The sequence below is a fragment of the Bos grunniens genome, chromosome 2 (assembly GCF_055505025.1).
Source record: "Bos grunniens cultivar Pamir isolate PY7600 chromosome 2, Bosgru_T2T1.0, whole genome shotgun sequence".
In the NCBI taxonomy this organism is placed as follows: Eukaryota; Metazoa; Chordata; class Mammalia; order Artiodactyla; family Bovidae; genus Bos; species Bos grunniens.
In genome coordinates this window covers 6,303,709-6,318,122 of record NC_141166.1, presented here as the reverse complement: position 1 = coordinate 6,318,122, position 14,414 = coordinate 6,303,709, and the positions used below count along the sequence as shown (strand labels likewise).

The 14,414-nt window shown below is 58.8% G+C and overlaps 1 protein-coding gene across 6 annotated transcripts in view; it reads left to right on the top strand.

Moving 5' to 3' along the window:
* WNT4 (Wnt family member 4) overlaps window positions 1-12,820 on the top strand; it is a 29,200-nt gene extending 16,380 nt beyond the window's left edge. For 3 of the 6 annotated variants that reach the window (XM_086327543.1, XM_086327552.1, XM_086327535.1), the window contains exons 3-5: window positions 8,843-8,974; window positions 9,093-9,235; window positions 9,863-12,820. In XM_086327543.1, the coding sequence (XP_086183669.1) occupies window positions 8,843-8,974; window positions 9,093-9,235; window positions 9,863-10,330 (743 nt within the window). In that variant the 3' untranslated portion in view covers window positions 10,331-12,820. The remainder of the gene's footprint in view (window positions 1-8,842; window positions 8,975-9,092; window positions 9,236-9,862) is intronic. The other 3 variants (XM_086327568.1, XM_086327578.1, XM_086327562.1) reach the window with 2 other exon arrangements.
* Window positions 12,821-14,414: the final 1,594 nt, after the last annotated feature.

Here is a 14,414-nt window from a genome sequence, read left to right as displayed (position 1 = left end):
TTGACAAACCCTATTGGGAACCTGACCATGCCCGGCTCGGAGACCCGGGGAAGACCACCACCTGGATCCTGTCCTCCCAGGCTCAAGGTCAAGGTCAATGCTGACAGTCCAGCTGGGGCAGTGGCCGTCACACCCATAGCACCGGCAAGGGACCAAACTGTTGAAGTGTTTTAAGTGATACAAACTCATCTGGCCCCTTGAGATAGGCTTCCATCTTGCAAATGAAGAAACTGCAGCACCCAGAGACTAAGTCACTTGCTTACGGTCACAGAACTAAAAGCGGCTGAGCCAGGCCTTGAGCCCACAAGGTCCAGCTCCAGGGAGTATTCTGTCTTACCCACGGTGAGGGGACACGGGAGCCTCAGGAGCCCGGGGTGGACCTTGCCCCAGCCAGGGCAGGTGCTCAGGGGGAAAGCTTCCCCGAGGAGGTGGGCCCTCAGCTGACACCAGGAGTATGAGAAGGCCTTCAAGCCAGAGGAAGGTGGGCCAGGGCATAGAGGACACTCCAGGCAACTGGAAGGCTCCCCAGGAGGGCACCAGGTCAAGCTGCTGTCCTCCAGGGCGCGCTGTGAACCAGCTTCCTCTTCTACTACTTCCTGAGCGTGAAACTGACACTCCAGGCCACCGACTGTCCACGGGCCCTGTGATGTGCCCGGGCAGCAGGAGGGCGATCCTGGGCCAACCTTTGTCTTGGCACCTGTGATCCTGGAAGGCTGGGGCTGCCGGGCTTGTGGCAAACCATTTAGATGTTGTTGGAAACCGACTGCGATAGAAATTTGGAAGCCTTTCTCCCGAGAGCTGGCAATGGCCAAAGAAGGCACGATCGTGCTTGGCCCAGCTAAAAGTTGCTGCTTCGTGGAAGCAGCAGAGCCCCAGGGTGCAGCTGGGGAGCCGAGGCCCTCCCGGGACCAGGGTGTCTGTCTGTCTGCTGAGGCCCAGATCCTAGGCTCAGCAGCAGACCCTGGGCCTGGGAGGCCCCTGGCACACAACAGGTGTTCTGGGTTTCAGGTGGGTTGGTGAATAGATGGGCAGGGTCTCACACGCCAGGCGCTCTCATACCCCCGTGCCTTTGCACGTGCTGTTTCCTCCACCCAGGCACCCAGCCCTCCTTCTCCGCCAGTCTTTCTCTTTCCCCCTCCTCCAGTCTTCTCAGCTTCTGCAGGCAGGGGGCTTGCTTTGTTCCTCAGGGCTCCAGAGCTCTTTGTTCATGCTGGGGGTTTTTTTCCCCCTTTTTTGGTAATTGTTTTTTTATATAATTTCGAACTTAGAGAAAATTTGCAACAATAGTACAAGGAATTCTCATACACTTTTCTTTTTTTTTAACGACTTTTTTCTGACATGGGCCATTTTTTAAGTCTTCATTGAATTTGTTACCATATTGCTTCTGTTTTGGATCTTGGGCTGCCCTGAGGCATGTGGGATCTTAGCTCTCCAATCAAGGATCGAACCCACGACCCTTGAGTCTTAATCACTGGACCACCAGGGAAGCCCCACCATGTACTCTTTATAAAAAGGTTTCTACGTGATGGGTTTATTCAGTCAGCTTTCATCTTCCTATTTTTTTTAAACTGAGGAATAATTGACATGCATTATGTTAGTTTCAGGGTATAATATAATGATTCAATAACGTGTATATATTATAAAGTGATCACTACAGAAAGTCTAGTTAACATCCATCACTACACAGATGTAGACATTTTCTTCTTGTGGTGAGAACCTCTAAGATCTCCTTTCTTATCCACTTTTAAACGTGAAGTACAGCATTACTATCTATAGTCACCACACTGGACATCACGTCCTCACGATGCATTTATTGTTATAACTAGAAGTTGGTACTTTTGGACCCCCTTCACCCGTTTTGCCCACCTCCACCCCTGCTTCTGCCTCTGCACCACCAATTTGTTCTCTGAATGTATGAGTTCTATTTTTCCTATGAAGAATTGCCATAGGCTCTTTACCTAGATTCACCAGCTATTTACATTTTAACCCACTTGACTCATCAATTTCTCTCTCACTCTCTCACTCCCTTAATACACACACACGCACGCACACACACACGCACGCACACACACACACACTCTTGTCTCAACCTCGTGTGCCCACATGGCTCTCAGTACACCTTTCACACTGACCTGTGCTGGCCTTCTCCCCCACCCCACCCCCACCCCCATCCCTAAACCGTGAACTCTTTCAAGGCAAGACAGATGTCTCATTTACCGGCTTCCCAGCACACGGCCGAGCCTGGCATGGAGGATACAGTCGATGGATGCCATCCAATGGCAGAGAGCAAGTCAGGGCACAGACTCAAGGGGCAGAGGAGGGGAGGCGCGGATCGGTGCAGCCTGAGGCCGGTGAGGGACCCTGCTGAGAAGTGCTTTCCTCGCCTGTGTCTGTGCCAGGAACCAGGGAGGGGGCCCAGCCCTCCCAAGCAAGCTCAGGGAGACGCCGAGACTCCGACCAGGTTTGGCTGGAACCTGCTCGGGACTAAAAGTCCAGGTGACTCGGTCAAGCGTCCAGTCTCCTTGGGGCTGAGTCAGGGCGGGCACTCACCAGGCAGCCACACCAGAGCATCACACCAGGCAGCCATACCAGGTCATCATACCGGGCCATCACACCAGGCAGCCACACCAGGCCATCACACCAGGGCAGCCACACCAGGCCATCACACCGGGCAGCCACACCACAGCATCACACCAGGCAGCCATACCAGGTCATCACACCGGGCCATCACACTGGGCAGCCACACCAGGCCATCACACCGGGCAGCCACACCAGGGCATCACACCGGGCAGCCACACCAGGCCAGGGCCATCATGTTTTGGAGGAGTCTGAGCTCTTCCCACCCGTCCATCTCATCACTGTTGCATTTTCCGTTTTCTTCCCTAGTAAAATGCCCCCTGGGAAAGCCTTACTCTATCCCCACTGAACAAGAGAAGGGACTCGTCCCTCCCAGGGTGGCTGAGACGCTGGGGAAAGAGCGTGGGCAGTGTGGCCTTGGGGAGGGACGGCCCTCTGAGCCTCGGCGTCCTCACCTGCCAGTGGGCCCCTCCCCTGCGCTCACTCGTAGGGCGTCACCATCTAGGGTGGACCTCTGCCCCAGAAAAGCCACCCGTCGTCATCAGATGCTGAGATTTGGGGCAGCAACTGGCCTGGGCAGGCCTCTCTCGCAGCTCCCAGGCTTTGGGGTCAGGGGGCTTGGCCGGTTCCCAGATTCATGAGCTGCCTGGCTGGGGTCATGACCTCAGACCTGGAAAGGTAATAGGTCACAGATCCCTCCAAGAGCCAGGCCATTCTTGGAGGAGAAAAGAGCCCCATTTGTGGAGGGCACTGCCTTACATCCAACCACCCTCACGACAACTGCAAGCATGTAGTATTATTCCCACGTCATAGCTGAGAAAAGTGGTGCAGCAGGCAGAGGGTGTAACCCACCCAGAACCAGACCTGATGCAGGCAGGAGACCCTGGGCAAAGTCCATCCCCTGTCCAAGCTTCAGCGGCATATCCCTTGGAAAGGCAGCTAGGGGGCAATCCTTGCCCCCCCGTCAGGATTCAGAGATGATGTCTCCAAATGCCTGAATGACTCCCAGGGGCAGGGACGGCTCTCTTACCGCCAGCGCTGCCCGAGGCAGCGTGGCTCTAATCCTGCACCCCCTCCACCCCCGGGCAGTGGACCCCCTCTGCTCCTGGCCTACAGAGGCAAGACAGATGGTGACCCATGAAGACAGTGTGTAAGTCAGGGCCAAGCCATGTGCTCTGGGCTGAGACTATGCCAGAAGTTTGGTGAAGTTGGCAGGCGGTGGGGGGCAGCAGGAATGGGGCAGGCGGAGGTTCTTGGCGGGGCAGGCACTCGGGGCCAGATGTGGGATGGCCTCTGTGCGGTCTGGTCACTGCTGGATCCCTGCGCCTGGGGCAGCATCTGCGCATGTAACTGATAAACATTTGTGGAAGGAATGACGAATGACCAGGGCTTGAGCAGGGAAGGAAAGGCCGTGCGGTCCAGTGAAAGTTCAGGGTTACCCTGAACAGGATGGGCGGGGGTCTCCGAGCGGGGCTAGCCCGAGCAGGATGCGGAAAGGTGGGGAAGACGCCAACTCCTTGGCTCCCGGCTCCTTCCTCTGTGGAGGATGCCGGGGACCCCCCTGTCTCTTCACACCCTGCTCTGTGAGCTCCACCGCACCCCGGTCCCGAGAGAGCAGACTCCCTGAGCTCTGAGGCCCTGTCAGGCCCTGGCTGCTACCTGGACAGGACAGGTGATAAGTCGCAGCCAAGTGAAGATTCAGCCCAGGCTCTCTTTCTAGTCCCCGAGTTCGAACATCAGGGCCTCTTTTTTTTTTTTTTTTTTAATATTTATTTGGCTGTGCTGGGTCTTAGCTGCATCATGTGGGATCTAGTTCCCTGACCAGGGGTCAAACCCACGCTCCCTGCATGGGGAGCTCAGAGTCTTAGCCACGGGACCACCAGGGCAGTCCCGGTGCCGCTTCCTGGCGGCAGCATCAGGCTGGAGGTGGGAGCAGACGCTTCTCTGGGCTGCGACTCACTGACACCTGTGCTCTCACCTCTCCTCGGTGTTGACATCACGTTGGACCAGAGAAGGGGACCTCTCGAGACAGCATTTGGTGCCATCAGATAAGTCACAGGAGGCCTAGGGAGGGGGCACCCCGGAGACATTCCACATTCGGGGTTCCTTGAGGACAGGTTCCTCTGCGCCTCCCTGGCGCTGGCACAGGGCCTGGCTCACAGCAGGTAACTGTCTGGTGAAGGAGGAGGTGCCTCCACCCTAAGGAAGCTTTTGGCCCAATGGCCAATATGCGGACAAGCGGCCCTCAGGGTGTGACTGCCCTCCCAATATTTGTTAGGGAATGAATAAAATGGCATTGCTTTCACCCAGCAGAAACATTCACGGTAGTTATTGTCTCAAGCTCCTACTCTGGGCCAGTGACTAAGCATTTCCTGTGTTTGACGTCAGTAGATTTCCAGACCCACCTGAAGAGGTCAGGACGATGTCAGCCCTGTTCTTTGGACACGAAAACCAAAATCTCACATCTCACATCTAGGAAGTGACCAAGCCGGGATGAGACTTCAGGCCTGCCTGGCTGAGCATCCACGCTCCTCCCGATAACCCCTTTCCATTTCCAGGGAGCTGGGAAAGGCCTGTCACTGCCAGCTCTGTCCTGGGAGGAGGTGAGGGACAGCATGGCCCCTGGAGCTTCCCGTCTGGCTGCAGACAAGCCACACAAGACGCTTAGAAGATGAAACAGAGTGGACAGCCAGCCAGCGAGGGCACCCAGGGTCCCGGGAATCCGTGATGGTGGGTGGGAGGAAGTGTCAGGGCCTGGCCTCCTGGGGCAGCATTATCTTCCCCACGTTAGAACTGGAAAAGGGCACAACACGGCTTTGTCCAGCTCCAGCGCCTTCACTCCTTCCCTGTCCCACATTGTGTTGTAAATCCAAAGAGGCTTCCTGGAGGAGGTTTCAAGGAAAACAAACAAACAAACAGCTTTTGCCGACAAGATAGCAAAGGAAATTGGACAGGCAGGCGAGGGGCAGGGGTGGGGAGAAACCAAGGTCAGGACTCTCTCAGAGGCCAGGCTGTCCTGCCCCTCCTCCCAGGACTCCCGCTGGGCCCGCTTTGGAAACGTGAGTTATGCTCGGAATGCCAGTGCCACCAGGACACCTGCCTGGTGCCCCGGGGCATCCCCGTGCCCGCGGTCTCCTTTCCAGCCCAACTCAGCCTCTCTTCCAAACCCTCCCTCCTGCTCAAACGCCCTTCCTTCCAACATCTGGGGAAACAGTGCGTGTGATGTGCTCGGGACAGCACAGGCCCCGGTTCCTGCTTGTCCACTGGCTGAGGGACCCCAGACAGCCACCCAGCCTCACTTTTCCCTCCAGGGGCAGAGCTGGAGAGAGCTGGGTGGCTCAGGTCATCATGAGCACAGGGACAGGCCCTGGCATGTGGGAGGCCCTCAGAAAGGGTAGTTATCCCTGGATCCCGAGGACAACTCTGAACTTCCCAGCTGCAGGCAGCCTTCGCACCTTGGAAAAGAGGGCAGTGAGGTGGGACCCAGAGGACGCTCAGGATTTAGACCCTTGGAGCCAGGGAAGGAGGTACAGGAAAGAGCAGGAAGGGGCTGGATGTGGAATGGAGCAAACCGCGCTATGGAAACGGCAGGAGCTGCGAGCAGCTGCTAGCGCTCTCGAGAGCTCTGCATTCCCCTCGCTGGAGGACAAAGCCAGGACTGTCCTCCCCCTGCAGCTGGCACGCGCTAACCCTCAGACCAGGGAGCAGTTATCTACCAGGCTGCTGGGGAACTCCCCTCCACAGCCCTCACCGCTGCACCGCAGTCCTTTTTCTGGGTCTCAGCGGTCTCTGCCCGGTGTCCCACTGGTGAGCAAGGCTCCAGCCAGGACACAGGGGAGAAGTTGGGAGGAGCCACAGCGCTGGAGTCAAGGGACGGGGACTCAGGACTGCTCAGAAAAGGCGGCCGCTGCTGCCATCAGCTCTCAGGACACAGGGGCTTGGTCACATTCTCCAGGCCTGGGGGCGGGGGCGGGGTGGGGTACTCCTGTGCTGAGCACTGCTCACCATCCCCCCAGAAAGAACCCATAAAAGGAACTGGACAGGTCCCACAGCTCAGGGCTTCGTACACGGAGGTGAGAAGAGATGGGCTGCTTATTCCTGGGGACTCAGGGCCCCAGGGGGCAGGACCATGTCAAGGTTGAAATGCTGGAGCCAGGCTGACCGAGTCTGAATTCTGCCTCCCCTGCTTTCTGGCTGGGTGTCCTTGGGCCAGTCGCTTCACCCTTCGGTGCCTCAGTTACCTCATCTGTAAAATGGGGAGTAAAAGTCTCTACTTCATAGGGATGTTGTGTTCAGACACTGCACGCACAGACTGAGCTCTCTCTAAGCTTCAGCTCACGCTATTATCTTCATTCCAGAACCTCTTCATTCCACCCAGGCAGAGAGAACCATAGTGCCCTTGCTCCCGAGGCCAGAACAAGGGGGCCTGAAGTTCTGGCAGACGGGTGTTGGTTGGGGATGAGGCGGGGGTCTCCCTGAGCACCTCACGGGGCGCCCTGCACCCAAGGCGACTAGCACACAGGGGAGGAGGTAGGCCCAGAGCTTGGGGCGGGCTGGGGGCTGCCTGAGGGCCCAGAGAAGCGGAGGAGCCAGGACCGTGCCTGGCCAGGAGCTGGGGCCACCCTGCCAGTCCCTTCTACCCTATCTCCTGTCGTCCCTTCCCCCTTGGTCTTTGGGGCAAAGATTTGTGCTGGTTCAGGCCTGGAAATACCAGAAATACCAGAAACTAAAGTCGTCTCTCTTTGGGCGGCCACAGCACAAAACCAACCAACATGATCCTGCTATTAACCTCGATTAACTTGGAGAGGATTCCGTCTCAGGCTGTCAAGGCCCCCGTGGCTCTGGCCAAGCCCCCTCATGCCGGCCCAGAGTGGCCAGACCACGGTAAAGGACAGGCCATGGGGAGTGGGCGGCGGGCAGGATCCCTCACTCGAGGGCCGGACTGAGAACAGGGCGTCTTGAGCCACGGGGGCCAGGGCTGCCCCTCACCCCTGCCCACAGACGCGGGCACACAGGAGGTGATTGTTTCCGCCTGACCACGGCGACTGCTCCCGGGGCAGCCGGGAGCACAGGCCTGGGTGTCGCAGAGGTAATTGCCAACCGCGAGGCCAAAGCCTGCCCCCTCCACTCCTGCGGACACGGACACTCCAGCAAGAGACAGAGGGACAGTCACGGGCACACAGAGGCCCTCACAGGGCCCAGGAGAGGTGCAGGGCCTGTCCAGTCACACACCCAGCCAGCCGTGCACACACGCACCACACACACAGACACACACACACACACACAAATACACCCCCCTCCCACCACCCACACCCCCAGAAAGAGCCTACACAGCAGCTACACCCCCTGAGGCACAGTTCCTAGGAGGATAAAAACACCCATTCAGGCGAGAGACCAGGCAGACACCAAAATAGAACCACCAAGAAGTCAGGGGGCGGAAGGGAAGAGATGGGGAGCAGAGGCGTACTGACCGGGGCTTGGGTCCTGGTTCTGGCACTTCCTGACCAGCGACTGGGACCCACTTCCCCTCCCCAAACCCGCGCTGGCCGCCTGTGAGATGGTCAGCTCTCCGGAGGTAGAGGGCGCCCCCTCGCCGGCAGTGGTCCTACCCGGTAAGCGGTGGGGCCATCGCCACTGCCATTTACCCTGAAAGGTCTAAGCAACCAAGGTGGTCTCAGAAATGGGCCCAGCCTCAGCGGGAGGGGCTAGGGCAGCTTCACAGGGCGGGGGACCCCCTCGGAGACTTTAGAAGAGGCAAGAAGAGCCAGGAGGACAGGGCCTGCCTGGGACTCCTGCAGTCTCGGTACGTTAATGCACCTCTCCCTGCCTGCCTTGTCGCTCACAAAAGGACGCTAGCATCATCATCTCCCGGAGAGGCCGTGAGAGCAGGATCTGGGGGGAGCTCAGAGCACTGAAGCTGGACCGGCACCACTCAACCAGGAGCCGCGTGGCCTGGGACGAGTTGGCTCATCTCTCTGAAAATGGGGGTGACAGTTGTACTTACCTGACGGGTGTGGGGCGGACAAATGCCTGGCATGTGTGAAGACCACAGAGCAGTGCCTGGCGGGTGTCACTGTGTCCCGTCGTTGGTGTGCTGAGACTGTCAGCTCAGCATGACTCATGGCTCCACAGAGTCGCTGCTTCACTGTCTCTCTCCCTGGCCGCCATCGTCCAGGAAGGTACCATCTACCCCCCCCCTCATAAAGGAGGGTGCCGAGGGGGAGAAGCGCTGAGACCCAGCCCTGCCCACCTCTGCCTCCCACAGGGACTCGGGAGGCGGCCTTCGTGTACGCCATCTCTTCGGCAGGTGTGGCCTTTGCAGTGACGCGGGCGTGCAGCAGCGGGGAGCTGGAGAAGTGCGGCTGTGACCGGACCGTGCACGGGGTCAGCCCGCAGGGTGAGTGGGGGCGCTGGGGAGGGCATGAGTGGGTGGCCAGGGGTGCGTGGGTGGGGCGCCTGGGCCAGGCCCTCACTCACCCGTGGTCTCGGGTACCCCCCACCCGCCACCCACCCAGGCTTCCAGTGGTCAGGATGCTCAGATAACATCGCCTATGGGGTGGCCTTCTCCCAGTCATTCGTGGACGTCCGCGAGAGGAGCAAGGGGGCCTCGTCCAGCCGGGCCCTCATGAACCTCCACAACAACGAGGCTGGCAGGAAGGTAGCGTGGGCCCCCATCCCCGCCGGGAAAGGGCAGGCTCGGCAATGGCCCCAGACACTCCCTGCCAGGCCCTTCCTGTGGGGCGGGGGGCGCGCCGAGAGGGCAGACCGGTGAGCGGGCCTCACGGAGCTGTGCATGGCCATCCACACGCGTATGTGCACACAGGTGTGTCTCCATCCCTCCATCACACACACACCACCCACCCCTTGCTCTGCGTCCCTGCCAGGACCGTGGCCTTGACTGTGACACCGTCTGCCGTCTCAGTACCCACTCCTCAAGGGTCCTTGAGTAGCAGGTGCAACGCAGCCTGTCCTTCCCCCCACACCAGCTGTCACTGTTTCCAATGACACTGCCCTTTGAAAGGTCCCTCCTCCATCAACCCCGTGCGGCCCCGACGCCAAGGACAGTATCTTGGACTGTTCCCCACATAGCTGAGCAGCTCCTGTGGCATACAGAAAGGGCTTAAGACCGAGGAAGCTCCACCCTTTCTCCCATCCTGCGGCATCCCAACCTCGCCTGCCCCCTTCCGCGGTCCACCCCCAACCCCGGCGGCCCCTCCCCAGCTCCGCCCCCAGCCCACCCCCCGACAGCTCCTGACAGCCCCTCTCCCCTCCCGCTCCCCCGCAGGCTATCCTGACACACATGCGGGTGGAGTGCAAGTGCCACGGGGTGTCGGGCTCCTGCGAGGTAAAGACGTGCTGGCGAGCCGTGCCGCCCTTCCGCCAGGTGGGCCACGCCCTGAAGGAGAAGTTTGACGGCGCCACGGAGGTGGAGCCCCGCCGCGTGGGCTCCTCCAGGGCCCTGGTGCCGCGCAACGCGCAGTTCAAGCCGCACACGGATGAGGACCTGGTGTACCTGGAACCCAGCCCGGACTTCTGCGAGCAGGACGTGCGCAGCGGCGTGTTGGGCACGCGGGGCCGCACGTGCAACAAGACGTCCAAGGCCATCGACGGCTGCGAGCTGCTGTGCTGCGGCCGTGGCTTCCACACGGCGCAGGTGGAGCTGGCCGAGCGCTGCAGCTGCAAGTTCCACTGGTGCTGCTTTGTCAAATGCCGGCAGTGCCAGCGGCTGGTGGAGCTGCACACGTGCCGGTGACCGCCGCCCGGCCCAGCGCCCAGCGACCGCCTCGTGGCCCCGGGGAAGGCCGATAATTTAAACAGTCCCCCCGCCGCCAGCCACCACCGCCCCAAAAGATACTGGTTGTTATTTTTTGTTTTGGTTTGGTTTTTGGGTCCCTTGTGTTATTTATTGCCCGAAGCGGGCGGGCGGCCCCAAGGGCACCAACCCTGGGGCCACCCTGAAGCTGGGGCCTTTGTGGCTGCCACTGACCAAAGGGACTTTGCTCGCGCCTCCGGCTGTCCACATGTGGCCACTGCTGACCACTCACTTGTTATCTGTACCCGTTTTTCTACTTGCGGACTTCAGGTGGGTAACAAAGAGTGTCCCAGCCACCCGTGCCAACTGACCCTGCAGTCCAGGGAGAGGGGTGGCAAGGGAACAGTGCCGTCTTGATGGCAGCCGCACCCCCATACTTACGCGGTGGCCCCTGGCAGCTTCGGCCTCATCATCTTTCAAGCCCCCTGGAAAAGGAGTGGGTAGACATACCAGGTCTCCATGGGCAGCCGGCGGTTCAATCTCTGCAGGACCCTCTAGGCAAGAGCAGCAGATAAGGCCAGGACCAGTGCAGGCTGCAGCACCCCGACCCTCAGAGAGGGCGACGCCCCCCTTCCCCCCAGTTCCCAGTCCCTCCCAGGCAGGAATGCGGCTGCAGCCTGGATCAGAGACCCCAGCTCGGCCTTCACGGTGACTCTTCACGGGGCTGCTCCTCCATGAAACTGAGAACATTAATGTCATACACGGGAAGGGCAATGTGCAAAAGCCCGCACCCAACTTCCATTTCACTCTCTCAACCACATCTGTTGAGCAAACACTGTCCTAGGCCCTGTCCTGGGCCGTCTCACTGGATGACCGCGGCAGTCCTGGGAGGCCAACCAGACAGGGACGCACACTTGTGCTCGTTTCACAGGACAAAGGGCAAAGCTCCTGGGTCTAGGACCCGTAGGTGCTGACACAGAGCAAAAAGAGCCCTCCAGCCAAGCCTCCTCCTGGGAGCCTGTTCCCAAAGTCCCAGAGACTGTAGGGCCCCCTTGGGTCAGAGCCTCAGGGACGGGACTCCAGCAGCGGGAGCCGCAGACCACAGGCCGAGCTGGAGCCCATGTGGTTCCCCAGGGAGGGCAGAGCCGGCTCAGAGGGAAGCGGGGGCCAGCAGCCAGGCCGACAAAGCGAGGTCTCAACACGGAGGCACCCCTGCCCCCAGGTACCGCAGGGCCTTAAGCAGCACCCCCAGAGCCAGCCCCACGGCCTAGGCCTGGCCCTGTGCACCCGTCAGACCATCAGGAGTCCAGCCTAGACTTCTGTGGGCAGGACTTGTACACAGCAAGCCTCGGCCTGACCCAGCTGCTTCTCAGGTGGGCTCCTGAGCCCCTGGGGACCTCACTCCCAGCCTGCTCTCCAAGCTGCTCCAACATTGAGGCTTTCTGCTCCTGGTTTGAGGTCTTGAGGTTCAGGATTCCCCGTTGCAGGTTCTCAGACTCCCAGCTGTTGGCTCCAAGGTTCAGTATCTGAATTCAAAGCCCCAGACCCACAACACAGGCTCTAGCCTGTTAGACTCGCTTCTCCGGGCCTTGAGGTTTGTGCCTCCTGGTGTTGGCTCCCTCACGAAGACAGGGTCAACACCCTTGGCCCCTAGCCAAGCTCTCCGCTCAGTGTCCATCTGAGAAGAAGGCCAAAACCAAGTGAGATGCTAGACTCACATTCAAACGTAGAGATAATCTTGGGGCAGGCAGGCTCTGATGTGGATGAAAGCTGAGCCGATTTGAGTATCCCCACGGTTAGCTGCCCAGCTGGGCTCACTGCTCCTCTGGCGGGCTCTGTTCAGCTGTCTGCTCAGCGCCAGGGAAAAACACTATCCCTCACTGGCATGGGCCAGACCCACACAAAGGAAGCGGTGGAGACCCCTCCCCCACCCCAGGTCCTGTCCCCAGAGGCAGGGGAATAGTCGATTCCGGCTGGATGCTGGTATGATGGGCACTGCCCCAGGGGAGAAGTCAGAGGGTCTGCTTCACCTTTCCACCTACTGGGGGGTTCCTCAAAGCTGATCCTCCTGTGGCTCTGGAAGGGTGTCGCCTCAGTGAAGCAGACGAGATTCTAGCAACTTCTGCCCAGCCCTACCACTGCTGCCACCAGCACCTCAAAGGGCTCCATGGCTGCAGGAAAACGGAGCTTCCTTGGACACATCCAGCTCCAAATTGTCCAAATAAAGAGGAACCAGCAGAGGACTGACACAGTCACCCACTCTGGAAGCTGGCCAGAGGGCCCAAGCCCTGCCCGAAGCCCTCCCCACTAGTCTGATCACAAGGCAAGGTGTCCTCTGAGGCCTCAGGCTGAACTAGTCCCAGCTCTGGATGCTGCTACCCGCTGCTGCCCCACCCCATGCCCCGACTTTTATACTAGGCTCCTTGCCTTTGTGACATCCTCATGAAATAGTCTGGTGCACGATAAAATGATTATTTCTTTATCTTGCAATTGTGGCAGTGACTTTTTTTTTGTAGAAGAGGGAGCAGAGAGACTTGGGGAAGGACGTGGGAAAAGTGGATACACAGTAGCCAATTCTAGATATGGGGACCCTCTTTGCTCCCTCTCCTGGGTAAGTGGTTGGATGGCTCTAAGGACCTACCTGCCTGCTATCTGGAATTCACCTTTAACACCCAGAGGCTGTATCTGCATTTCACTGAGCCACTCTCAACTGTTCAAACCTTGGCCTGATCCAAGGTCTCAGAACCCTTCTTGGGCACTGATGTGAAAAGGAGGGACAGATACAAGGGTCAGAGGAGGGTTTGGTGAAGTGGTGGGGATTGAGGAGGTGGGGGACAAATGGAAAAGAAGTTAGCTCCCGCCTAAGGACACAAGTATTCAAGGCCTGTGGCTAAAAGTAAATTCCAAGATTGGAGCCCAGTCAGGATGAGGAGTCTGGACGGAAAACCCCACAGAACTCTGTCACAGCTGTGGGCGAGGCCCCAGGCGGCCTCTCAGGAACCCACGTCCAGTGGATGAAGTCCTCATCCTTACCAAGGGGGCCATGGTCCTCCACCCCCATCCCCACCCTGGTGTGGATTTGTGCAGCGAATCCACACCAGCCTGGAGAACAGTGAGGCCACGATGTGCTTGGCTTTCCAAAACTTCAGTGGGTATAAGAGGGCCGAAGCAAAGTGCTTTCAGGATAGCAGGGCTACACACAAACTGGTGAAGGACTGGGGGAAGGGACTGGGTCCAGAACAGGACACATGCTCACATCAGGGTCAAGTCCTTGGTGATAGAGGGTCCAAGATGGTGGAGCAAAGCAGTGGAGATGTCCCTGCCCAAGCACTCTCTAGAAGCGGGAAAAGGACCCAGGCTTTGCCATCCAAGTGACCTGGGTTGGAATCCCAGCACTGCCACTTTTTCACTACATGGAGCCTTGAGCAACGCACTGCCCCTCTCTGGAACTCATTTCCTTCGTTTGTGATATGGGGCTGTTCCCCCTGCCCCAGCTTCATTCATCATATAGGATGAAATAATGATAGAATCTATTTCTTGGGGATGTCAAATAAACCATGTGAAGTTCAACAAATGGCAGTGACTACTATAAATATTACTCCCTTTTCAGGAATGCCATGGGCAGTTAAGGTAGCTCTGAGACTGACGGGGTCAGACAGAGGATGAGCCGAGGAGGAGCGCGGACTGTGGATCAGGCCAAGCACTGAAGGCAGGTGTCCCAGGGTCCTGGTCCTGCTTCGGCCCCGCCCCTCAGAGCTCAGATGCCGGCGGCCGGCTCAGGTTGGAGATTCCCAGGCAGGAAAGTGGGATCGAGACAGCCTGGAGCAGTCAAGCAGTGGTAAAGCTGCCCCTGGGCCCCAGGAGAAGAGGCTAGATCGAGGTCCCAACAAGGGTGAGACGCGGGACTAGAACAGGGAGGACGGTGAAGGAGGGCAGTCAGGAGTGGAGGGGAGCATGTCGGAGCTGCAGGAAGCTTAGGCAGTGGGGCCCAGCAGCTCCGCCTCTGAGGATGGAAGGTTTCCAGGACTCCTAGGCCCGGTCAGCTCACAAAGGCCATGTCCAGATCCATCCTTGACGATGTCCT